The sequence below is a fragment of the Artibeus jamaicensis genome, unplaced genomic scaffold (genome assembly GCF_021234435.1).
Source record: "Artibeus jamaicensis isolate MK-2021 breed Jamaican fruit bat unplaced genomic scaffold, CSHL_Jam_final scaffold_537, whole genome shotgun sequence".
Classification (NCBI taxonomy): Eukaryota; Metazoa; Chordata; class Mammalia; order Chiroptera; family Phyllostomidae; genus Artibeus; species Artibeus jamaicensis.
In genome coordinates, this window is record NW_026522047.1 from 37,599,003 (window position 1) to 37,620,396 (window position 21,394).

At 38.3% G+C, this 21,394-nt stretch overlaps 2 protein-coding genes across 13 annotated transcripts in view; one reads left to right on the top strand and one right to left on the bottom strand.

The window, feature by feature from the left end:
* Window positions 1-18,783, bottom strand: part of HMBOX1 (homeobox containing 1) — a 173,388-nt gene extending 154,605 nt beyond the window's left edge. For all 12 annotated transcript variants that reach the window (XM_037150451.2, XM_037150456.2, XM_037150450.2 and 9 more), the window contains exon 1: window positions 18,494-18,783. The gene's annotated coding sequence lies outside the window, so the exon portion shown is untranslated. The remainder of the gene's footprint in view (window positions 1-18,493) is intronic.
* Window positions 18,784-19,070: 287 nt separating this feature from the next.
* Window positions 19,071-21,394, top strand: part of INTS9 (integrator complex subunit 9) — an 85,539-nt gene continuing 83,215 nt past the window's right edge. The window contains exon 1 of the mRNA XM_037150447.2: window positions 19,071-19,299. Within this exon, the coding sequence (XP_037006342.2) occupies window positions 19,291-19,299 (9 nt within the window). The 5' untranslated portion in view covers window positions 19,071-19,290. The remainder of the gene's footprint in view (window positions 19,300-21,394) is intronic.

The window sequence follows — 21,394 nt, forward strand, 5'->3', positions numbered from 1 at the left end:
GTTAAAAAACTAGAGGTACCAATAAAAAGCAAGTTATTTAAATCCCCTAAGAGTCCATCACAAATTTGCAGAATTTGAGCCTACTGAATTAGAATTCAGTTGCCTTTGGTAACTGTAATATATTGGTGACGATGAAGGAGGTAAGAGATTTGAGTTTTAACTCGGCAATAAGACATTGAACAAGACTGTCTTTCTCCCTTCATTTCCTTTATTGGACACAAGTGATAAACCAGGGTTTTTCTGGTCTCTTTCTGTCAAGAATTCTTCTACATTACAGCTTGCTAATACAAGTACTAACGATGCAAAACATCATCACCACATACATGCAATAAAATGCTTTAAAATGCACTTTGCCACTTCTAAATTGAACCCTACATATATATGGTTCATTTGGAATATAATCTTTCATTTAAAATAAATTAAATGTTTCCCCCCAAAAAACCACTCAATTATTTTGCAAATAATTCTCCTAACATTTCAAATATATTTCACTTAAAATTTACCACCTTGATCAGTTCAGAATTATTAATTTGATAGCCCATTCAAAAACATCATTTTCAAAAAGTTTTTTTTACAAATCTCTACTTATGCCAATGTTTAAAAATGGAGAGGAAATGGATATGCAGAGTTAAAATGTTTAGATACTATGTATTTTATAAATGTAATATATTTTATAAATGTCACCTAAGACAACTATGTAAATACAAAATAATTTTTTAGACAGTGAATTGTGCCTTTATGTAAGTTTGAATAAAAGAAATGGTTATTCTTAAAAGTCTCATCAGCTAAAAGTTAACACTATCACACTGCTCTAAGTAAACTCAACCTTTTCTCACAGTTCCTCTAGATAAAGAAATCACCAACGACCCTTCTTTTAGGTTATCTACCCCACCAAATCTGAAAACACTAATTTATAAAGATACGAGGGGAGACCCTCCAAAAAACCACAATTGTCTTCTGGATGGTGGGCCCCTCGTAGCACAGGCTTCCCCCACGTCTGCATCAGTTGTGAGACTGCTTTCCGCTTCAGTGGATTTTTCTGAAGACTCAACACGTTTGCCCACTTCATGATGGGGGATTTACAGCACACCTGCCCACACCTCACTGAGTGTTCAGCGGTTCCTGACCAAACACGGCATGACCCCCAAGCCCCACCCTCCCTATTCACCCGATCTCTCCCCAAGAGACTTTTTTGTGTTTCCCTGAATGAAAAAAGTACTCAAAGGAAAACGCTTTGCTAATGTGGAAAGAGGTGAAATAAAAACCCACAAAAGCATAAAAGGCATCAAAATCGACAATTTCAAAAACTGTTTTGAGCAGTGAAAAGAAGTCTTGATACGTGTATTCCATCAAATGGAGAGTACTTTGAAGGTGACTGAAATTTAAACATGTAAGAATACAAAAATTTTTAATAAATAAACTCCAGGGTTTTTTGGGTCCCCATCATACATGTACTCCTATGTTCATTACAGCATTATTCATGATGGCCAAGACACGGAAACAACCCAAATGTCCTTCGATAAATGATTGCTTAAAGATGACCACATATATGTGTGTGTATACATATAGCTACATGTATAGAATGGAATACAATTCAGCCATAAGAAAAGATGAAATATTGCTATTTATGACAACATGAATGGATCTTGAGAATATCTTCGTAAGTGAAATAAGTGAGAAAAAGGCAAGAGCCAGGCCCAGCTGGTGTGGTTCATTGGAATGAGCACCAGCCTGCGAAGCAAAGGGTCATTGGTTCAACTCCCAGTCAGGACACATGCCTGGGATGCGGGCCAGGTCCCCAGTAGGGGTCACACAAGAAGCAACCACACATTGAAGTTTCTCTTCCTCCCTATTTCCCCCCTCTAAAAATTAAAATATCTTTCAAGAACCATATGATTTCACTCATATGTAGGATATAAAACTGAAAACAATAAATGAACAAACAAGACAGACAGACAAAAACTCACACAGACAACAGTGTGGTGATTACTGGAGGGGAAAGGCCGGTGGCCATAGTAAGGTGTAAAGGGAGTCTAACATAGTGACAAAAGATTCAACTCTGGGTGGTAAATACACAATGCAATATATGGAAGATATAGATCTGTACACATATATAATTTTATGAAGCAATAAATTTTTTAATTAAAAAAGGTAAAGAAATAGGAAGGAAGGGAGGGAGGAAGAAACATCATTAACAGAAAGTGTAGGGGAGAACTTACATTTTCCCCCAACTACATAAACAGGAATTAACAACCCTGTGTTAACTCAGCTTAATCCTCTAGCTCTGAACAGATTAACCATCTATACAGATTACATTTCCAATTGGGTGTTGGTTACTAGGTAATTCATTTAAATATCTAAAGTGCCAGTTCTGGATATCTCTGATTATTCTCTTATTAAGTTCTAAATAACACCATTTCTATTAGGCAGTGAGTTAGCCTGCACAAATTCCTGTAGCCAAAATTATGCATATATTCTGAAAATTCATATAATCAAAGCAAAAAAATTTACTAGTAATACAATGACTGCAAATGTGTTAGAGTCTTTATTTAACTAGTGAAAACTAAGGAGCTAAGTATAAGTATTTTAAGTAAGTATAAGAAATGTTTTGGTAAAAGGTGAGAGACTGGTGACGGGGCTTAATATGCAAAAGTCCAGATGAAGGTAATCCAGGAATTACAATGAACAGTCACAAAAGTTAGCTTGTTTAAAATAGAGAGTTGTTAAATAGGATAAGGCCAGCTGGTAGGTAGTAGTCTTTGAGGAACTAAAATTGATTAAATATATTCATGAGAGGAACTGGAACCCAGAAAAATAACTTAGTAACTTCTAGATAGAAGGGACATCCTAATTCTCCCAAATAATCAAAGGTCACAAAAATCCTATCACCAAATCCTGTAAATCAAGAGTGATTATTATTCTCTTCCTAAGGCCAGCCCTGGTAATACCCCCAACAGACTTAAGATTTTCACTCCCTTTGGGATACACCACCAGGGCAACAGCTGGAAGAGCACGAGTGGCATATGGGGAGAAAGTGAAGTGACTGAAAACAGGGTGAGTGCTGAGAGGCAGAGTCCTCCCGGGCAAAACTCCAGAAGTCAGGCAGCAGCCTGTCCCTTCCAGGAGCCCTCCCCCACACAGCCACAACAGTGACCTGGGTTGCTCCACCCTGGGAATTACCTAAAGCTTCATCCCACACAACTTACAGATGCACTCTTCTACAATAAGGCACACTATTAAGACAGGGAGTCAAAGCAGCTCTACCTAATACACAAAACAAACACAGGGAGGCTGCCAAAATGAGAAGACAAAGAAATATACCCCAAATGAAAGAACAGAACAAAACTCCAGAAAAAGAACTAAATGAAATGGAGATAAGCAAGCTATCAGATGCAGAGTTCAAAACCACTAGTTACCAGGATGCTCAAAGAACTCACTGGGTACTGCAACAGCATAAAAAAGACCCAGGCAGAAATGAAGGTTACATTAAATGAAATAAAGAAAAATTTACAGAGAACCAACAGTGGATGGGATGAAGCCGAGAATCAAATCAACGATTTGAAACACAAAGAAGAAAAGAGCTTTCAAGAAGAAAAAATAATTTTAAAAAACGAGCCCTGGCTAGTGTAGCTCAGTAGATTGAGTGCGGGCCTGCAAACCAGAGTATTGTGGTTCGATTCCCAGTCAGGGCACATGCCTGGGTTGCAGGCTAGTTCCCGGCAGGGGACCCATGAGAGGCAACCGTACATTGATGTTTCTCTCCCTCTCTCCTTCCCTTCCCCTCTAAAAATAAATAAATAAAACATTTAATAAATAAATAAATAAAACGTTAGGTAATAAAAATTTTTTTTTAAATGGGGATAGACTAAGGACCCTCTGGGACATCTCTAAATGTACCAAAATTCAAGTCATAGGGATACCAGAAGGAGAAGAGGAAGAGCAAGAAAATGAAAACTTGTTTGGAAAACTAATGAAAGAAAACTTCCCTAATTTGGTGAAGGAAATAGACATGCAGGTCCAAGAAACACAGAAAGTTCCAAACAGGTTGGACCCAAAGAGGGCCACAGCAAGACACACCATAATTGAAATGCCAAAGTTAAAGATAAAGAGAGAATCTTAAAAGCAGCAAAAAAAAAAAAAAAAAAAAAAAAAAAAGCAGAGTTACCTACACAGGGGTTCCCATAAGACTGCCAGCTGATTTCTCAAAAGAAACATTGCAGGCTAGCAGGGAATGGCAGATATTCAAAATTATGCAAAGCAAGGACCTACAACCTAGATTACTCTATCCAGCAAAACTTTCATTTAGAATGGAAGTGTTTCCCAGACAAGGTAAAACTAAAGGAGTTCATCATCACCAAGCCCTTATTATATGAAATGTTAAAGAAAATTATATAGGAAAAAGATCAAAACTATGAATATTAAAATGGCATAAATTCATAACTATATCAACAACTGAATCTAAAAAACAAACTAATAACCAAACAAGCAGAACAGGAAAAGAGTCACAGATATGGAGATCATTTAGAGGGTTAACAGCGGGGAGGGGGAGGGGACGGGGAAGGGGAAGGGGCAGGAGGGAGAAAGGGGAAAAAGATGCAGGGATTAAAGAGCACAAATTGGTAGGTAAAAATTAAAAACAGGGGCATGTTAACAACAGTAGCCAAAGAACTTATATGCATTACCCATGGACATGAACTAAGGAGGGAGGGCATTGCTGAAGGGAATGGGGGTACTGGGTGGAGGGGTACAAAGAGTGAAAAACTGGGACAACTGTAATAGCATAATCAATAAAAGAAAGAAAAAATTTCTGGGTAGTTGGAGAAGCAACATAGGAAGGAAACACAACACTCTGCCTATATAATCCTAATCATTGCAACATTCACTGCAGGCCCACTCAACATGCATAAGAGAGGTTCCTATACATACACTCCAGAAAACTTAAATGTCTAATAATGGATTATTAAATAGTTATTATTTAATAATAACTAATATTAAATATTAAATAGTATTTAATAACAAATTTATAATTCATTCAAGATACTCAAAAATTAGGTGAGTCTTTATATACTGACATCATTATATATTGTTAAATAAAGATATAAAGATATAAGTTGGAGTGTGATATAATTATATATTATATAAGGAGGCATTGGAAATATGATTTATACACACAAAGGAAAATATCAGATAGTGAACCAAATTATTAATAACATTTATCCCTGAGGTTTTAAAATGTATTTTTTTATTTTCTATTACAGTTGTACCAGTTTTTCCCCCTTTGCACTCCTCCACCCAGCCCACCCCCTTATTCCCACGGTCAATCCCCACACCATTGTCTATGTCCACGGGTCATTCATACATGTTCTTTGACTAGTCCCTTCCCCTTCTTCCATCATTATCTCTCTCCCTCCCCTCTGGCCGATATCAGTCTGTTCCGTGTTTCCATGTCTCTGGTTGTATTTTGCTCATTAGTGCATTTTGTTCATTAGATTCTTCTTATAAGTGAGATCTTATGGTATTTGTCTTTCACAGACTGGCTTATTTCACTTAGCATAACATTCTCCAGTGCCATCCATGCTGTTGCAGAAGGTAGAAGTTTCTTCTTTCTTTCTGAGAAGGTATTTTCCATAATTGCCACAATATTTCCTTCATATATATGCTCTTCTAGAACCTTGCCACTTCCCCTATCAAGAGGTAGATAGAGCCTGTGTTCTCTGCTCTTGAACATGGGCAGTCCAGCAGGACTGTCTCAGCAAATGGAATGCGGCAAAAGTAACACTCTGATTTCCAAGGCTAGGTCATAAAAAGTGGTATGTCTAGCCTTTCTCTTTTGGGACACCTTCCTTTGGAGCCCTGAGGTGCCATGTAAGAAATCCAGGTATCCTTAAGCCACCATACTAGTGACCACACAGAGACAGAGAGTAACCAAGAAGCTGCGGCTGACCCAGCCTGCAGTTGCTTGGGTTCTCCCAACCTGGGTATCAGACACGTGAGTAAGCTAGGCTTCAGATAACTCCAGCTGAGCAATCCCAAGGGAGAACCTCTTAATAAAGTCAACCCCCGGAGCCCTGAGTAAGAATGAAATGATTGTAGTTGTAGTCTACTAACTTTGGGGGAAGTTTTTATGAGCAACAGACAACACCACAAGTAGAACATGTCGGGAAGAAGAGGGGGTAGCTATATTTATTTTATATATTTTCTTTATTGCTTGGATTCTTTTCTCTGTAATGACTTTATAATCACAATTTTTTAAGTCTCTAGATCTCCTGCTGTCTTGGTAAACAGGGAAAAACTGAGCTTATCCTCAGGAGACAATGAACCTAAAATTTCTACTTATTTTCTACCATGACCATTCTTTACCACTGCCATTGGTACCAGCATTTTACAGCAAAACATATTAGTCAGGAACTTAGACCTCATAATCTACCTAGTGCTAAGTACTACTTTCTGATGGTGGATCAGAGGAATTACTGAACCAAGAGTAACTCAGATACAGTACTGAGATGTATACCTCAGGGTTGAGTCTTCTTTCTGATCCTATCGAAATCAATCTGTGAGCTTCTTAGTCTAGGCCTATGTCTCACTTGTATAATATGTAATCAATATTGGTTACACAAATGAGAATTAATAAATGAACTTAAAATTTCAGGGGAAGGGCAAAGAACACAAAGGGGGATAAGCCAAAAGGAGACTCAAGGACCTTACATTTCAACTAAGACTCCAATTCATACACATGAAATGAAAACTAAACTACTTCAAATGTGATACACCTTGCAAGTAAATACAAAAAAAAATCATGTATACAGTAACTGAGTACATAAATCAGGCTATATATGGAGTAAATGGTCCAAATGTGACTGGGTTCACTGGAAAATGTCTCCTCAGAGAGAGATACTTTAAATAAGTTTTATTAAGAAGATTTTAACAAGCAAGATAGGATACACAAGCAATATTAAGTGGAGAAAGTAGCAAACACCAAGACATAAAGTCTGAAAATGTACAATGGGAAGAAACTTAATTCACTTGAACATAACAGAGAAAACATCTTTAGGAATAAGAAAGTAGGATGCTAGGTGCAGGAGAAAATGTTAGAGAAACTTTAAAATGCACAGGAATTAAAAGTTGGAATCCAACACAATTCAAAGTGACTGGATGAAAAGTATTCATGAAATTATTCTAGCAGTGCTGTGCACTGAGGAATAGCCTAGGAGAGAGGCAGCAAGGCCAGTTTTACTGCTGCAATCATCTCAGCAAGAAGTGATGAGGATGGCAACTATGGATGTTAAAAGGAAGAACAGCATCCAAGAGATGTGATGGGGAAGGAATCAGCAGAACATTGATGATGAGTTAGATGGGAAAGGAGGGAGAGAAGGACAAAAGGAAAACTACTAAAAGGGTAATTTAAAGCTTTTAAATCTAGGAACTTTAAGACTAGAGGTAATTCTTAGTAAGAAAGGAAAAGGATAATAATGGAAGGAAGATTTTGACAGAAAATAATTTTAACTGAGGAAATAGGCATTTGCATCAAAGGCAACTAGGGCCAACAAGGGTAAAACTGAGGGAAAAAATCAGCAAACAAAAAAAAAAGTAGCTAGGAAAGGACTGCTTGCCATATAGAAAAATTCTAATGACTCAGCAAGGGATTAATATACCTTCGAAACAGACGGACAGGCCAACTAACAATAAGATTAAAAGGAAGGTGTGCCTTGATCAGTGCCAACCACTGTTTTAAGCACTTTCCTACCACTGCTTCATATTCTCACAACAATCCTATGATACCAATACTATTATTTGTCTCCAATTCATAGATGGAGAAACTGAGGCACAGCATAGTTTACCCAAAGTTACAGAGTAAGTTGTGGAGGTCAGATTTGCACCCAAACAGTCTGACTCCAAATTCCATGTTCTCAACCAGCTCAATATTCTAGGATTAGTGATGACTCTGAAAAGGATGACAGACCTAAAAAAAAAAAGAAGTAGGGAATTAATTTGTGAGGGCAAAGATTCAAGAGATGGTTGAATATCAAAAATGCATACAGTGGAAAAAAGTCTTGTTCAACAGATCCAGAAAACTAGAATGATGGAGAACTTACTGACAGAGAGATGGAAAGGACTGTCTAAGAGTTGGTATGTAAAAATATTAAAGCTTAAGAAAATGAACTGATGACAAACCATTACAGACTAGATGTTTGGGGTATAATACTAACCATAAGTATAACATCTAGAAAAAGATCCATGCCTAACCGAAACACAGCCCACTGCACAATTTAGTGGCATAAGCAATTACAGAGGATGTTTAACGTAAACCAGGCATGTGTCAAGAAGGAAATATTCCATGTTACAAATAGGCATTTTAAGACTACCAAGCCCTCCACCATAGAACCAAGAGAACAGCAGCATCTCAGTAGGTATTATGCTATGTCTGTGCATTTTCCAAATATTCTGAGGACCACATCAATTACCTAATATGCTTATGAAAGATGCATATTCCTGTACCCATGTAAGATTTTAAGAATCTGAAAGTGGAGCTCAGAAAACTAAAATTTTAATATTTTTTCCAGGCAATTCTTTTACACAAAAGTTGAGATGCACTTCCTTCCTCTGTTGCAGCCTAAGTGTGAGAATTCTGTGGCTCCCCAACTGTTTATCTTATCTCTTGTGGCTTTGTAATCCGACTCTGATCTTCTGGCTTCTTTAGTTGCCTATGCTTGACTTGTGCTTATTTCTAAAATCTCAGTTCTGATTTGGTAACATAATCAAGACTTGGCTTTGGAGGCTTTAGCTCCAAAATGAGTATCAACTCCAATACTGACATAGGGGGAAAGTTCCAGTTCCTTTCCCTGTCATCACAGAGCTTCTGTTAAGCATAACATGTGGTGCTGCCTGGACACTGGACCAACTCAAAATGTCAATTCTTATGTTGCCAGGTTTATGGAGAACTTGTCCAAGATGAAAGACATTTTTTATCAAAATAGCTGGCATCAGAGACAGCATCTATGAAAATATTCCAGATCCGGACTAGTGAAGCAGTGAGTTTTTCTAAGACGTCTCTTTATTTAAAAAAAAAAAAAAAAAAAAAAAAACCTTTCTAAAATTTATTGATTGAGAGAGGGAGAGAAATATCAATTTGTTGTCCCACTTATGTATACACTCACTGGCTGATTCTTGTATGTACCCTGACCAGGAATCAAACATGCAACTTTGGCATATCATGACGATGCTCTAACCAACTAAGGGCTATCCAGCTAGGGATCTAAGATGTCTCTTGACTCCAAAAATGAGGAAAAAAAGGTGATCAAAAGGTTGTCTACTTGATATGAGGTAGAACAACAACAAAAGCTTTTTCACTCAACCAGGGAATCTCGTTGATAGCAACTAGGATCCTACAAGAATGGCTTCTAGGTTCTTTCATGCTTTAGCAGATCTGTAAGCCACTTGTAGAGACAGAATATCCTTGTCTCTAGTGCTGCCTGTGGTTCTCTTTTCTGAATCCTGGCTAGCACTACACTCCCAGTTTGTCGTCTTTCTGGTTTGCCTGAGATGACTAACATAACCACTAACACTAAATTATACTGGGAGACTTTTGCAGTTTCCTACAAATTATTTGATCCTTGAAGAAAAGGATGAAATCCAACCCACCTTCATATCCCAGAGTCCCTAAACACGTACTGCTAGACCTGACATGCTTTAACTGGGCGTGCCCCCTGTATCCCTGCAAGGGAACCTCCTCAGGTAGAGCACCCAAAAGCAATGGCTTTACATAAAAGATGACTTGCCCCTGTGCCTTACTGCCAAGGTCATGGAAGAAGAACAGACATTTAACACATGCTTATGCCATGCATTCAGATTTCTCTCTAACCGAACTAATGGAAACACGCTTGTCACTAAGAGGTAAGCTTTAGTTTAAAGAGCAGTTCCAAATCCACCTGCCAGTCAAAGTTATGGAGAAATAGAAACTATAAAAAACTATAGCAAGGCAAATAAAAGTGGAAGGGAGAATTGAGAAAGGTAAATGAAGCAGATGTGGAAAAACAAGGCAAGACCAGAAACCATACAACCCTAAAATGAGAGACAAACCAGTTCCTTCAAATCCGACAGTCCTCCCATTCACACAGCTCTAGTTGTTGTATCAAGCCAAAAGAACGGGGTCCCTACAACCACCTTTCCTCAAAGCCAAGCAATTCCTGGTTGAAGCTCTTTTTTAAAAATTAAAAATAAAAAAAGAATGTACACCAAGACATAGAAAGCCGGCAACAGATAAACCCAAAGCAAAAAAAAAAAAATTGTATCACCAGAAAGTATAATCTCAGGTAGCCATAAGAGCTCTCTATATGTGACTCAGACTCATCCAGAAGCACCACCAATGTTTATCATATTCTGGTCAAAAAAACAAATCAAAACTTAATTGATCTTTTCAAAGTAAATTATCAGTGTTGACAAATAAAGAATTGTCTCAAACCTGGTGGAGGCAAAACCACGATATACCTTTTCTGTTAATATACTTGAAAATATTTTGTTAGCTGTTACCTTTGTTGTTTGATGTTTGTAACAAGCAGTATGTTGAATTAACAGCTTCATCTTTGACAGGCTTTATAACTCACTCACACAGATAATAAAGGGAAGACAGAGTATCATCAGCCCTGTAACCAGCCTTTAACTTGATGGTCCTTTCTTATACTTAGATTAGGAAAAGTCTCAAGATTACCCTTTCTTTCCTCTAAAGAGCCCTTTCTCTGAAAATGATCTTTGAACTGACTTTGAAGTGAGTTCCCTTACAACAAATTCAAAATAGAACTCAACATAAGCTCACAATTAATTAATCTGACAAGTTTGCTTCAACACTGTCAAAAGACCAAACTAATGTCATAATAACTGTAATTCTGGTTATCTAATACTGATGCTAGCGTACTTCCTCTATGGCAGGAAATATATCATTTAAACCTTGAATTTTATTTGAATCTTTCACATTTTACTTACAGGAACTTTTTAAATTATTGTTAACATGCTAAAAAAAAACTTAAAAGGTACTAAAAAGTCCTCAAGTAAAGCTTGCCAATTTTTAAATTCGCAAAACAAGTAAGTTTAATTGGAATTTTCCATAAAAACTTGATGTGTCAAAAGAATTTCTAAACTACTACAAAAAGCAAGAGAGTAAAATTATTGACCCAATAATTACTATTTTTCTCTTTATCCTGACAAAACAGAATTATGACTAAGAGGAGGATTAGTCAATCTCTGTGGTGACAGAGCAGTTCTGTATCCTGATGGTGGTGGGGGTCACAGAACTCACAGGTGATAAAACGGCACAGGCTGCATCAATGCCGATTTCCTGGATTTACTATTGTACTGAAGTTATATAAGATAGAACCATGAGGGGAAACTAGGTGAAAAGTACAGGGCCCTCTCCACTATTTTTGCAACTCCCTATGAATTTATAGTTATTTCGAAATTAAAAGTAAAAAAAAATCAAACAATTGGTAAATTCACTTAATAACAAAAGTAGTACATATAAAAAACAAATTAATCTAAATACCCTCTCTGTTTAGCAAATGAGAAAACTGAAACCTAACCAGGTAATACACATAAACTTGCATGATCAATAACAACGTGAAGACACCTAACTGACATGCTGTCAACAAAATATTCTATTTCAGAAAATGGAACTTAAAATTGGAAGTAACCAGTAACTCGTGCTCATTACACTTGTTTTGGGAAAGAAGACCAGGTCATTTGATGCCTATAATGCATAGAAAAGGAAGCAATACATAGATATTTTTTAAATTATTGTATTTTATTTAAAAGAAGAAACTTATTTTGAGGAAAAACCCTTGAAGAAATTTATATTTAATTGTAGACCTACCACCTTTGGAGGGAAGTGACATCTTATTGAAAGCATGATACAGTATTCTACAGCAAGTAAGGAAGACCGTGCCATCTTTTCAGAGAGGTCTTCCTTGGATAAGAGTGTACAACAACTATTCTTATCCTGAGTGGTTCTAAACTGCTACTATGTAAAACTAAATACAGGCTGTCTTTGACTCCAAAAAATGCATTTTCAACCAAATACAGATAATATTCAGAATAGCTACTTTCAAGTTCTCCACAATAAACAATTATGTTCCAGGAAGGCAAATGCTGGCTAAATCACAGGCTGTAAACCAGTCATAATATAGCATCCTATAAAAAGTACATTCTGAAGTCTAAACTTACACCTTAGCTATCATCCTGCCACCCCCATATAATAGTTTGGGGTAACATTTATCCTTGTGAAGTTCAGTTTGGTAAAAACAGGACTTTATCCTCCTTGAAGGGAAAGAGACACATATAAATCACCATACGTGAATCAACTACCACTTTTGGAAAACCAACTGAAGCAGTATATAAACATTAGTATGTAAATAAAACAGATGCATGTCTAAAGTGGTTTTCAGATCACATAGTACAAACTAACTATCCAATTGTCTCAAGAGCAACTTAGAGAAAACACATTACTTGACCTGGAGTGAGAAGTCAGATTTGTTGGGCAGGGGGGTGGGGGTGGGGGGAACAACTACGCACTTAATAGATCTTTAGTGGAATTAGGTGAGAAGATATGAAAAGTTGGAGTATCAAGGGAAAATCTAAATTAGAAACCCAGAAAAAAGTGTATTAACAGGGGTAGGAAAGTGATTTTTCAAATTGTAGCCTGAATTAAGTCAACAGGTTAACTATTATTTGGGGAGAGGAGGGAAAAAAAAAGCCAGAACAACAGAATATATCATCATTCTTTAGACAGCAATATGCTTTCAAGTCACAATTAACTATTGACTTTCGAAGACACTACTAACAAATGCAACCCTCATAGATTAACACCCCACCCTCTGTATCCGTGCTGCAGGGTATTTGTTTAGTCCACTAGTAGTTTGGCATGACTTAAAGGTCTGGGATATGTAATGATAAAATGTAAGGCAGGTACCAGAACATAAAATTAGCTGGTATAACACAATAATTTCACTAGTTAACTAACTTCACTAAGATATGCCAGCAACATTCTAAGGGCTCATAATAATCCTATGAAGGGGTATTTATCAAGGGAGACCAACACCTGCATGCCCAGCTGACTTCCACAGTTACTTGGAATCACCATTCCGTAGATGAGGTAATTGAGGCAGAGACAAATTAACTGGCTTGCCCAAGGTCACATAGCTAGTAAGTGGCACAGGCAGGATGTGAACACAGGTAGAATGATAGTTTGGATTTATTCAAAGGCTAGTAAGCCACTGACAGATTATAGGCAAAGTATAGCTGAAAATCAAACTTGTGTTTTATTTTAGCAATAGCCCACAGTAGAATGACTCAGTGAAAACACTAAAAGCAGGGAGCTTAGTTAAGAGACTGATGGGATATTTCTGGCAAGCCAGATGATGAAGACCTGAATCAAGAGAATAGCAACAAAATGCAAATAAGTGAGTAATAGATAAGTGCAAAGGACACAAAATCAACTTGACTTCATGGCTAGATGGAGAGAGTAAAAAAATGATTCCACAGCTTGACTGACTAGGCCCAACCCAATAGCTTCATGTTTTAATCATATGATTACTTTACGAAAAACTTTAAGCAGATAGGTTCAGGCTTAGTCCTCATTTCAACTATAGCCTCAGCATTTGATATCTCTTCTTTGAAAAAGTGATTATACATATTAAACCTACCACTGACTGGCAATTCCATACAAATTGTTTAATGTGCACACAGTAAAGGCAGTTATTATACATTTTCAATAAACCACATGCAGACCACTGAGAAAGAACTGAACAAAAGATGGACACAGAAGTACCCTGCGCATGTAGTTGGAGCATTGTCCCATAAACCGGAAGGGCAAAGGTTCAATTCCTGGTCAGGGCTTATGCCCAGATTGTGGGTTGGGTCCTTGGTCAGGCACATATAAGAGGCAACTGATTGATATCTCTCTCACACATCAGTGTTTCTCTCCCTCTCTCTAAAAGCAATATGTATGTCTTTGGGTGAGGATAAAAAAAATATGGACAGAGAAGCTACAGAGAATGTATTCAGTATGTGGAACTGAGTAAACATTCTGATCATTATCAGGGCTTTAAGTGTAAGAAAAAAATCTAAATGCCCTTTGAATTGCTTTGATTCTAATTTGATCACTTATAAGGAGATGTTTGTGACTACCTATTTTAAAATTCAAACAATGTAAAATAATGTAACATCAAAGCTAAATCAACTATTGTTCTTTTTTCTCCTTCTGTTTGTAAATGTTTAAAAAAACTGTCCTTATAGTTTAAATCAAAGACCTGTAAAATATTGCATTAACATTATAATAACCATTGGAACAACTTACTGTAACTTCAACCTTATTACCAGTGTAAGGGGAAAAAAAACCAACTATGTGAATGCCAGGAACTTCCAGTAACTAAATGCTCTTGGAAGGCATCCAAGACAACGTTATAGTAAATTTCCAACTTGTTTCATCTAAGATCAAGAAAAACAAGTTATCTAAAGCACTGGATCATGTTTAAATAGACTCTAACTAAAAGTTTTACGTCAAATAATCACTCAGAAAAAAATCTTTACACTATACCTATGATGAGCCCTAAGTCCGTTAAGGGTCAAATGAGGGGACAGCTGCACCCAGGAATCTAAGTCACATTACTTAATATTTTGAGAAAGATTTTAATACCAGTAGCTTCCATTTTTAGAGAACTAGATTTTGGCAGAATCTATTAAAGTAATAGTTTACACCGATACTGAGAATCTCCACAGCTTCTACAGTGTGGACGGCATGTGGTGGTGGTTACATTTTGGTTTCTAGCTAGAGCCACTCTTTAGTCTCCGGTTATTTGGGGTTCAAATTCCTTCTTTACGGTTTGCATGTCTGGTGGGTGTATATCAATTTCGCATATAAGCAAACTTAAAGGTGTTTTATATGTATGAGTGCACGTGTGAATGCACATACATAGCACTCTAGATGAGTTGGGATGTCTGCTCCTAACAACTGATTTAGAAATTAAAGTTCTACTAAACTGAGAAGGAAAGGCCAGCGGTTGTAAGAAAAATCAAGCCAAATAGCCACGGGAGCTATAAAATTAACTAGCAGGTTCACAAAACAAACAAAGCCAACATATTTTTACTGAGCATCTTTAAGTATCTGTAAATGTTCTTGCTTTTAAAAAGTTGAGTGGTACACTTACATTTATGAAAAATGTCATTGTAGGATAAATTTCTAATTCCCAAAAGAAATAATTAAAGTTTAAAGATCTGCATATAAAAACAATAGAAGCAAGAACTGTAATGAAATGAACAGAAAAAGCAAACATGGTTTTACAGGAAACATTAAAAGTGGGATGGACTAAATGTAATAAAAGACCTAAAATGAAGGGATTAGACATAAATATTCCCAATGTGTTCAATATCTACTGAAAGAAGCAATGCCATTCACATTAATACCTGTCACAAAAGTTGCCATAAATTAGCCACTTCAATTTTTTTAATAAGGAACCAAGGAGAGATGTTACAATATATTTTGTATCTTATCAATATTGAGCTATTAAATTTATATGCTCCATCCGAAGACGTGTGCTAAGACTGAATTCTGTTAGCACAAGAGTGAAATGAAGCCTCACTAGACATTCGACATAAAGCTGAGCCCTAAAGGCTCCTTGATGCACAGTTTGCAACCACAGCATTCACAGTAACAGTACACTAAACCATCAACAGATTAGTTTAAAACAGTTTAGCTTTCCAATTTCCATAATATAGGCAACATTTTCAGAAGCAATCATATTACAATAAATGTGTCTTTCACAGTTATGGGATGAAATCCTAAACTGGACAGGCACCAATGCCCTGATTTTCTACTTTTTTCAAAACCATATGACTTCCACATGCTGAGAATGTTTTATGCTTTAACCTGCAGTAAAGGCTTTACATCATTTTAATGCTCAGTGCTTAAAATGCAACAGAATCACCCCAATGAATGCAAGGAATATATCTGGTTTACTCTGCAATGATTTTAACCAGACTACTAGTCAGAGAAAGTTCAATGAGAGCTTTTCCCAATAACTCTGCATTTCCATAGAAGAAAACAAACAAAAAAGAAAATCCGAGGTAAGGGTGGGTGAAGAGCAGATACTTATATTGTTCCAACTCTTAACAAACATTTCAGGTTTTATTTCTAAAATAATTACTGAAAATTTTAACACTCTTTATCTAAGAGAGTATCTTTTGGCCAAAAACAATCCTATTATGTAGTAATAATTTAGGATTTTCCTCCAGTTTTTACAAAATAGTATTTCAGATTAAGATAGAAGATTAAAGCAAAAATATTCTGGAAATCCTAGTCTATAACAAACTAAAGGCTCAGCTTTGTATTAACACATTCTACATTCTAAATTCGAGATTTAGAAGACATCGATTTTGTTTCTATTCAGGTCAATGTAAATATATATGCTAACTCATGTGTCCAGTCAGCTTATCTGTGTGAATGACCAACTGCAGAAATGTCAAATGGAAGATTATAAAACATAAGATAAAATTACATACTGTAGCTACGTGACTTTCAGTTTTATGAAATCTAAGGTCCTTTATGGATAGGTTCAAGAATTAGTAAGTTTGAAGCCAAATATGTAGATACATTAAATTCTCAATAGTTGAAAGAGACATGTCAATTTCTTTAGTTATTCAAAAGTCTATTACACTAAAAATCTATCACATGGGAAAGGTTACTGATAAACTTCTATTTCAGACAGAAGGAAGTACAAAATACATGATCTTAAATTCTCCTGGTGTGATGTTATTAAATATTAAAGACTGTGAGAATCAAGATGTTGCAATCTCCTTCCTTTATAACTCCAATTGAAACTTGAAAAAAAATCAGATTCAAATTTTCCAAACTTATACACATAATTCAATTAGATCTAACAACTTAGTTGTGCAGTTTTAAAATAAGTTTAATGCAAGGCACTGCAAACTTGATGTGACAATTACCTGCGACTAAATGCAAAATAAAAACAAACGCTGGCTCTTTTCATCTAAAGATGTATTTTACACAGAACTACAAAAATCACAACTGTATTAGCACACACACACAGGGGCACAGGAAGCATTATGTCCATCCAGGAAGAGAAATGTACCATACCAAGAAAGAGAGGAAGGAAAGAATGAAAGAAAGGGAGGAAGGAAGGAAGGAGGGGAGGACAGAGGGAGGGAGGGGAGGCAGAAGTCTGTATACCTGCAGGATCCCAGAGAAATGAACTAGTCATATCACTCTACTTTATTTGAAACATGAGGGTTTTTAAAGCTTCAGGGTAAATTTATAAAGCAATCACTTTATGCCATTCAACTTTACATAGTAATCTTTAATGCCAACTGCATTCTCCCCTTCACTCACCCAATGCGTCCTCACTCTTCCGTACCAGCCTTCAGACAAATGCGAGACAGAACAGGGTGGGGTAGAAGAAAAACACAAACAGCGCCTTTCAGCTACTCCCCCTGCCTCCAAATAATTTCCAACAGTTTTCTACCACGGAAATAAGTCGTCCTATCTCAAGATACACAACAGTCATTCTGTGTCTTTAGTAGACAGAGAGATGCCTACACATGTCAGCAGTCCCGACCCCGACCCCACGTCCCTGAATCTTAAGGTAATGTTTAACGTATTCAACACGAAAGACGATGAGACACCCCTACCTGCTGTTTCGGGGTGAGGGTGGGTGGAGGACTCCTTTCCAAGTAGCCCCAATAGTGTAACAAAAACACGGTTCCGGAATAAAATATTAAGAACACTGTTCCTTTCCCACCTTATCTACCGACTTAAGGATGCAAAAATTCCTCTCCATCCCCACAGTTCTCCTGCTTGGAGTTTCGGGGTGGAGATGTGTCGCGGGAGGGGGAGGAGGCTGGGAGGACGAGTGTGATCGGGCAATGGGACACAGACGAGTTGCTAACGCCAGCTACCCCGCACGCACCACGGCGCCAGCCCAGAGGTCCACGTCCCGGACCTCACGCACGCTCCCCTGGCCAGGCCCAGTTCAAAGCTATGACTCCAGCTATCTAACTTCCTATCGCTAGACGTGTATTCAAGACTAACGTGTTACAGAGTACACGTCACACAGTTTAAAATACAGTTACACACCAGGAAAACCCACACACCTCCAATTCACCTTACAGTTTCCCAAACTCCAGACAGGAGACCCCACCTCCAGGATTCAAACCTTCCGCCCATAGTGGAGGAGACGAGAGGAGTTGGGCAGCAGCCGACGCCTTTCAATTACCGCCCCCCACAAACTGCCCCACCCCATACTCTGCGTCCCCGTCTCCCACTCGGAAGCCCCCTACTTCCTCTCTCCTCTCAATCGGGCCGTTTACGAGACCTATCCCCAGACCACTCAGTTTCTCCCCAAAATCCCGCAAAAAAGGAAAAAGAAAGAAAGTGAAGAGAAAGAAGTGGGGAAAACGACTTGAGGTGGCGCGGCTTGAAAACCACTCGACTCACCTCGGAATCGTTGCTGAGTTCTCTCCGCGCGACACAGCCCCCTCCCCAACGTCCCAGTACTAAGGGCTGAGATAGGGAGGAGGGGAAAGCGGGAGGGGGAGGGGTGTCTTCCGCGTGGGGCGCCAGGCGGGAGGGGCCTGGGGAGGGGTTGAGGTCCGCGCAGGAAGAGGAGAAGGGGGAGGGGAGGCCCCTATCTCCCAGTCTCCCCCTGAAAATCTCCCTTGTCTCAATCACATCAGACTGACTGTCTTTGTCTGGCTGACAACCGCCATATTGATATCAACAGCCCCACTCCCACCTGCTGCCGCCAGGCGGCCCTGGGAGTTGTAGTTCCTAACTCCCTTGAGTAAAAGCATGGGGCTTAGCGTCCCGAGACCCCAGGGAACTACAACTCCCGGCAGGTCGCGCGCCCAACCGCCTTCCCACTGGGAGGAGGGTAAAGGAGTGCCACCGCTGTGGAGACTACACATCCCAGAATACCGTGCGTACCAGGCCCAAGCTGGCGACGTGATATCCTGCAGGGATGGAGAGGGGGGATGAATTGGCGGTGGGGAAGAATTTGAGCTAACGGAAGGAGGTGTTTAGAGAGAAAAAGAGAGGAAAGGGAAAGATAACTACAGTTCCCATGATGTATAAAGAGGCGACTACATTTCCCATGATATCCCGGAAAGGCAGCGCTGCGAAGAAAGACTACATATCCCACGCTGCTCTCCTCCCCCGAGCGGCGGAGCTTGAACCGGAAGACGCTTTCTGGGTTTGAGGATTCCAGTGACTGCTGTTGAATCAAAAAGTCCAATATGAAACTGGTGAGTCTCCGCTCCTAAGTTAGAAGGCAATGGTTATACCATATCCTTTGGACTTAGTCGTTTCCATCTTGCGAAGGGAACCGTCTCTAAAGGGGTGGCAATTAGGAAACTAGAAATTGGGACGGACTAAAGGGGAAGCTGCTGTTTGTTGTTAAGGGGGTTAGAATCACACCTCTCTACCCCTTTACCACACACACAACTGCCAGAAGAGCGTACCTATCCTTGGGTCCCTTTGGTTAAATGAGAGGTTGTAACATTTCTTCGTCGGCGCACTAAGATTGGACTTTATGAACTAGGTTTGACTTGTTTCTCAGCTGCCACGTGAGTGTTATAATAGGTTGTTAACTTCTTTCCACTAAGTTGACTCTTGATTAGCGTTTCTTTCTACCCTTGTGGAGAACTCTTTAGTTACTTATGAGCAGAGGTTAGAAGATATTGAACATATTAAATTTTCTACTACAGACCCCTAATTGCTCTTGGAATTCAAAGAAGGATGAGGTCAGGGTGTGTTCCTGGAGGATTTGAGGCTTAAACCATATATAGGATATGGGTAGATTGGGAGGAACTGTACAGACATTACAGGTGGCAGAGCCCTTCTAGTTGGTAGATGGAATGAATGCTGCCTGATTCTTGAATCGCTTCATGAAGCCAATAAGATCTTCAAATTAAAAATAAAAAACCAAAAGACATTACAGTCTAGGGCTGTAGGGATTTCATGAACCAAGGTTAGGTGGAACATGCCAGTACACCTTGAGTCTTTGCATCACAAAACTCAGAACACCTGGCTTACAGGAATACTTCTCAGCTTAATTTTGAGCTACTTGTGCACACAGACCTAACTAGTTTGCTCCAACTGTGTGGAATTAGCTAATAGCATAATTAGGAGAGTAGAAAAGCTCGTGTAGGATGCTGTACCTTTTAAAATCTGTTCCTGTAGCCAAATATTGTCAAGCTTTACTTTCTGTGATTTTTACATAAAAACAAAAGATTTATTTTTTTCCATTTATATAATTACTTGAACCATGCTTTTCCAAAGCACCCACATACCCCTCATTCCCCACCTTGGCGATTATCATTGCACAGGTATATACTTAACTCAGCAAAGCATCATCTGTTTTCTGAGAAGTCAGAAAAAGTACTAAAAGTAGACTGAACTACAAAACTGCCTCCATTTAAAGCTGATTATGTAAGGGATAGAGCTCAAATCAGTAAACCTTGAGAATATCAATTTGATTCTGGGTCAGTGTGCCAGACACTGAAGAATGCAGAATTGAAAGTCACTGCCCTAGCCTTAAAGAAGCATGCAATATAATGAAGGTAGAAAAGTAAGCCAAAATTACAATTCACTGCATTCCTGAAAGCACAGGGGCATGTTTAGGGCTTGGAGAATTGAGGCGATTGAGAGGCAGCTTCCTGGAAAGGTAACTCTAGAGCTGGTAAGAAGGATGAGTAGGCTAGGGCCTTCCATGAAGAAACTTCAGCTTAGGAGCAAAAGACATTGTGCCTAAATGATTGGAGCACAGACCATGTCTTCAATACAAAATGAAGTATACTTGGTGTGCTTGGTGAGAAGGCCTGCAAGTGTGTAACAGTTTTTCTATAAAAACTCATTGGCCAAGGTTATCAGAGAGCCATTGTTTACATTACATATACAAGAGTGGGCAAATGTAGGTTTACAGTTGTGAGTTTATTCTTGTATTATTTGTTTTTAAATAATCATTACCTGCATTTTTTTTCCCCTACGAACAACTGTACACCTACTTTTGCCCACCCTATACTTTGGTTTGCTCATAATATCCTGTTATTTAGAGATGTGAAAACATAGGGAAAAAGTAGAGACTTATTTTTTTTCCCTTTAAGAACCAAAAGGTGCCTCAGAGGAAGTGTTATAACTCCTTTGATAGTTAATGATCAGTAATGCAGAATTTCTATCAACATGGCAAAGTGGTTTCAGAAACACTGACACTCAGTAAATTAGACTTCTTTTGTGTGACACACCTCCCGTTAAGTTGGAATAAATCCTCCCATGGCCTAAAATGTTAAACTTTATGTGCTTCTTCATACAAAATTATGGGATTTGTAGTAAGGAATTTGT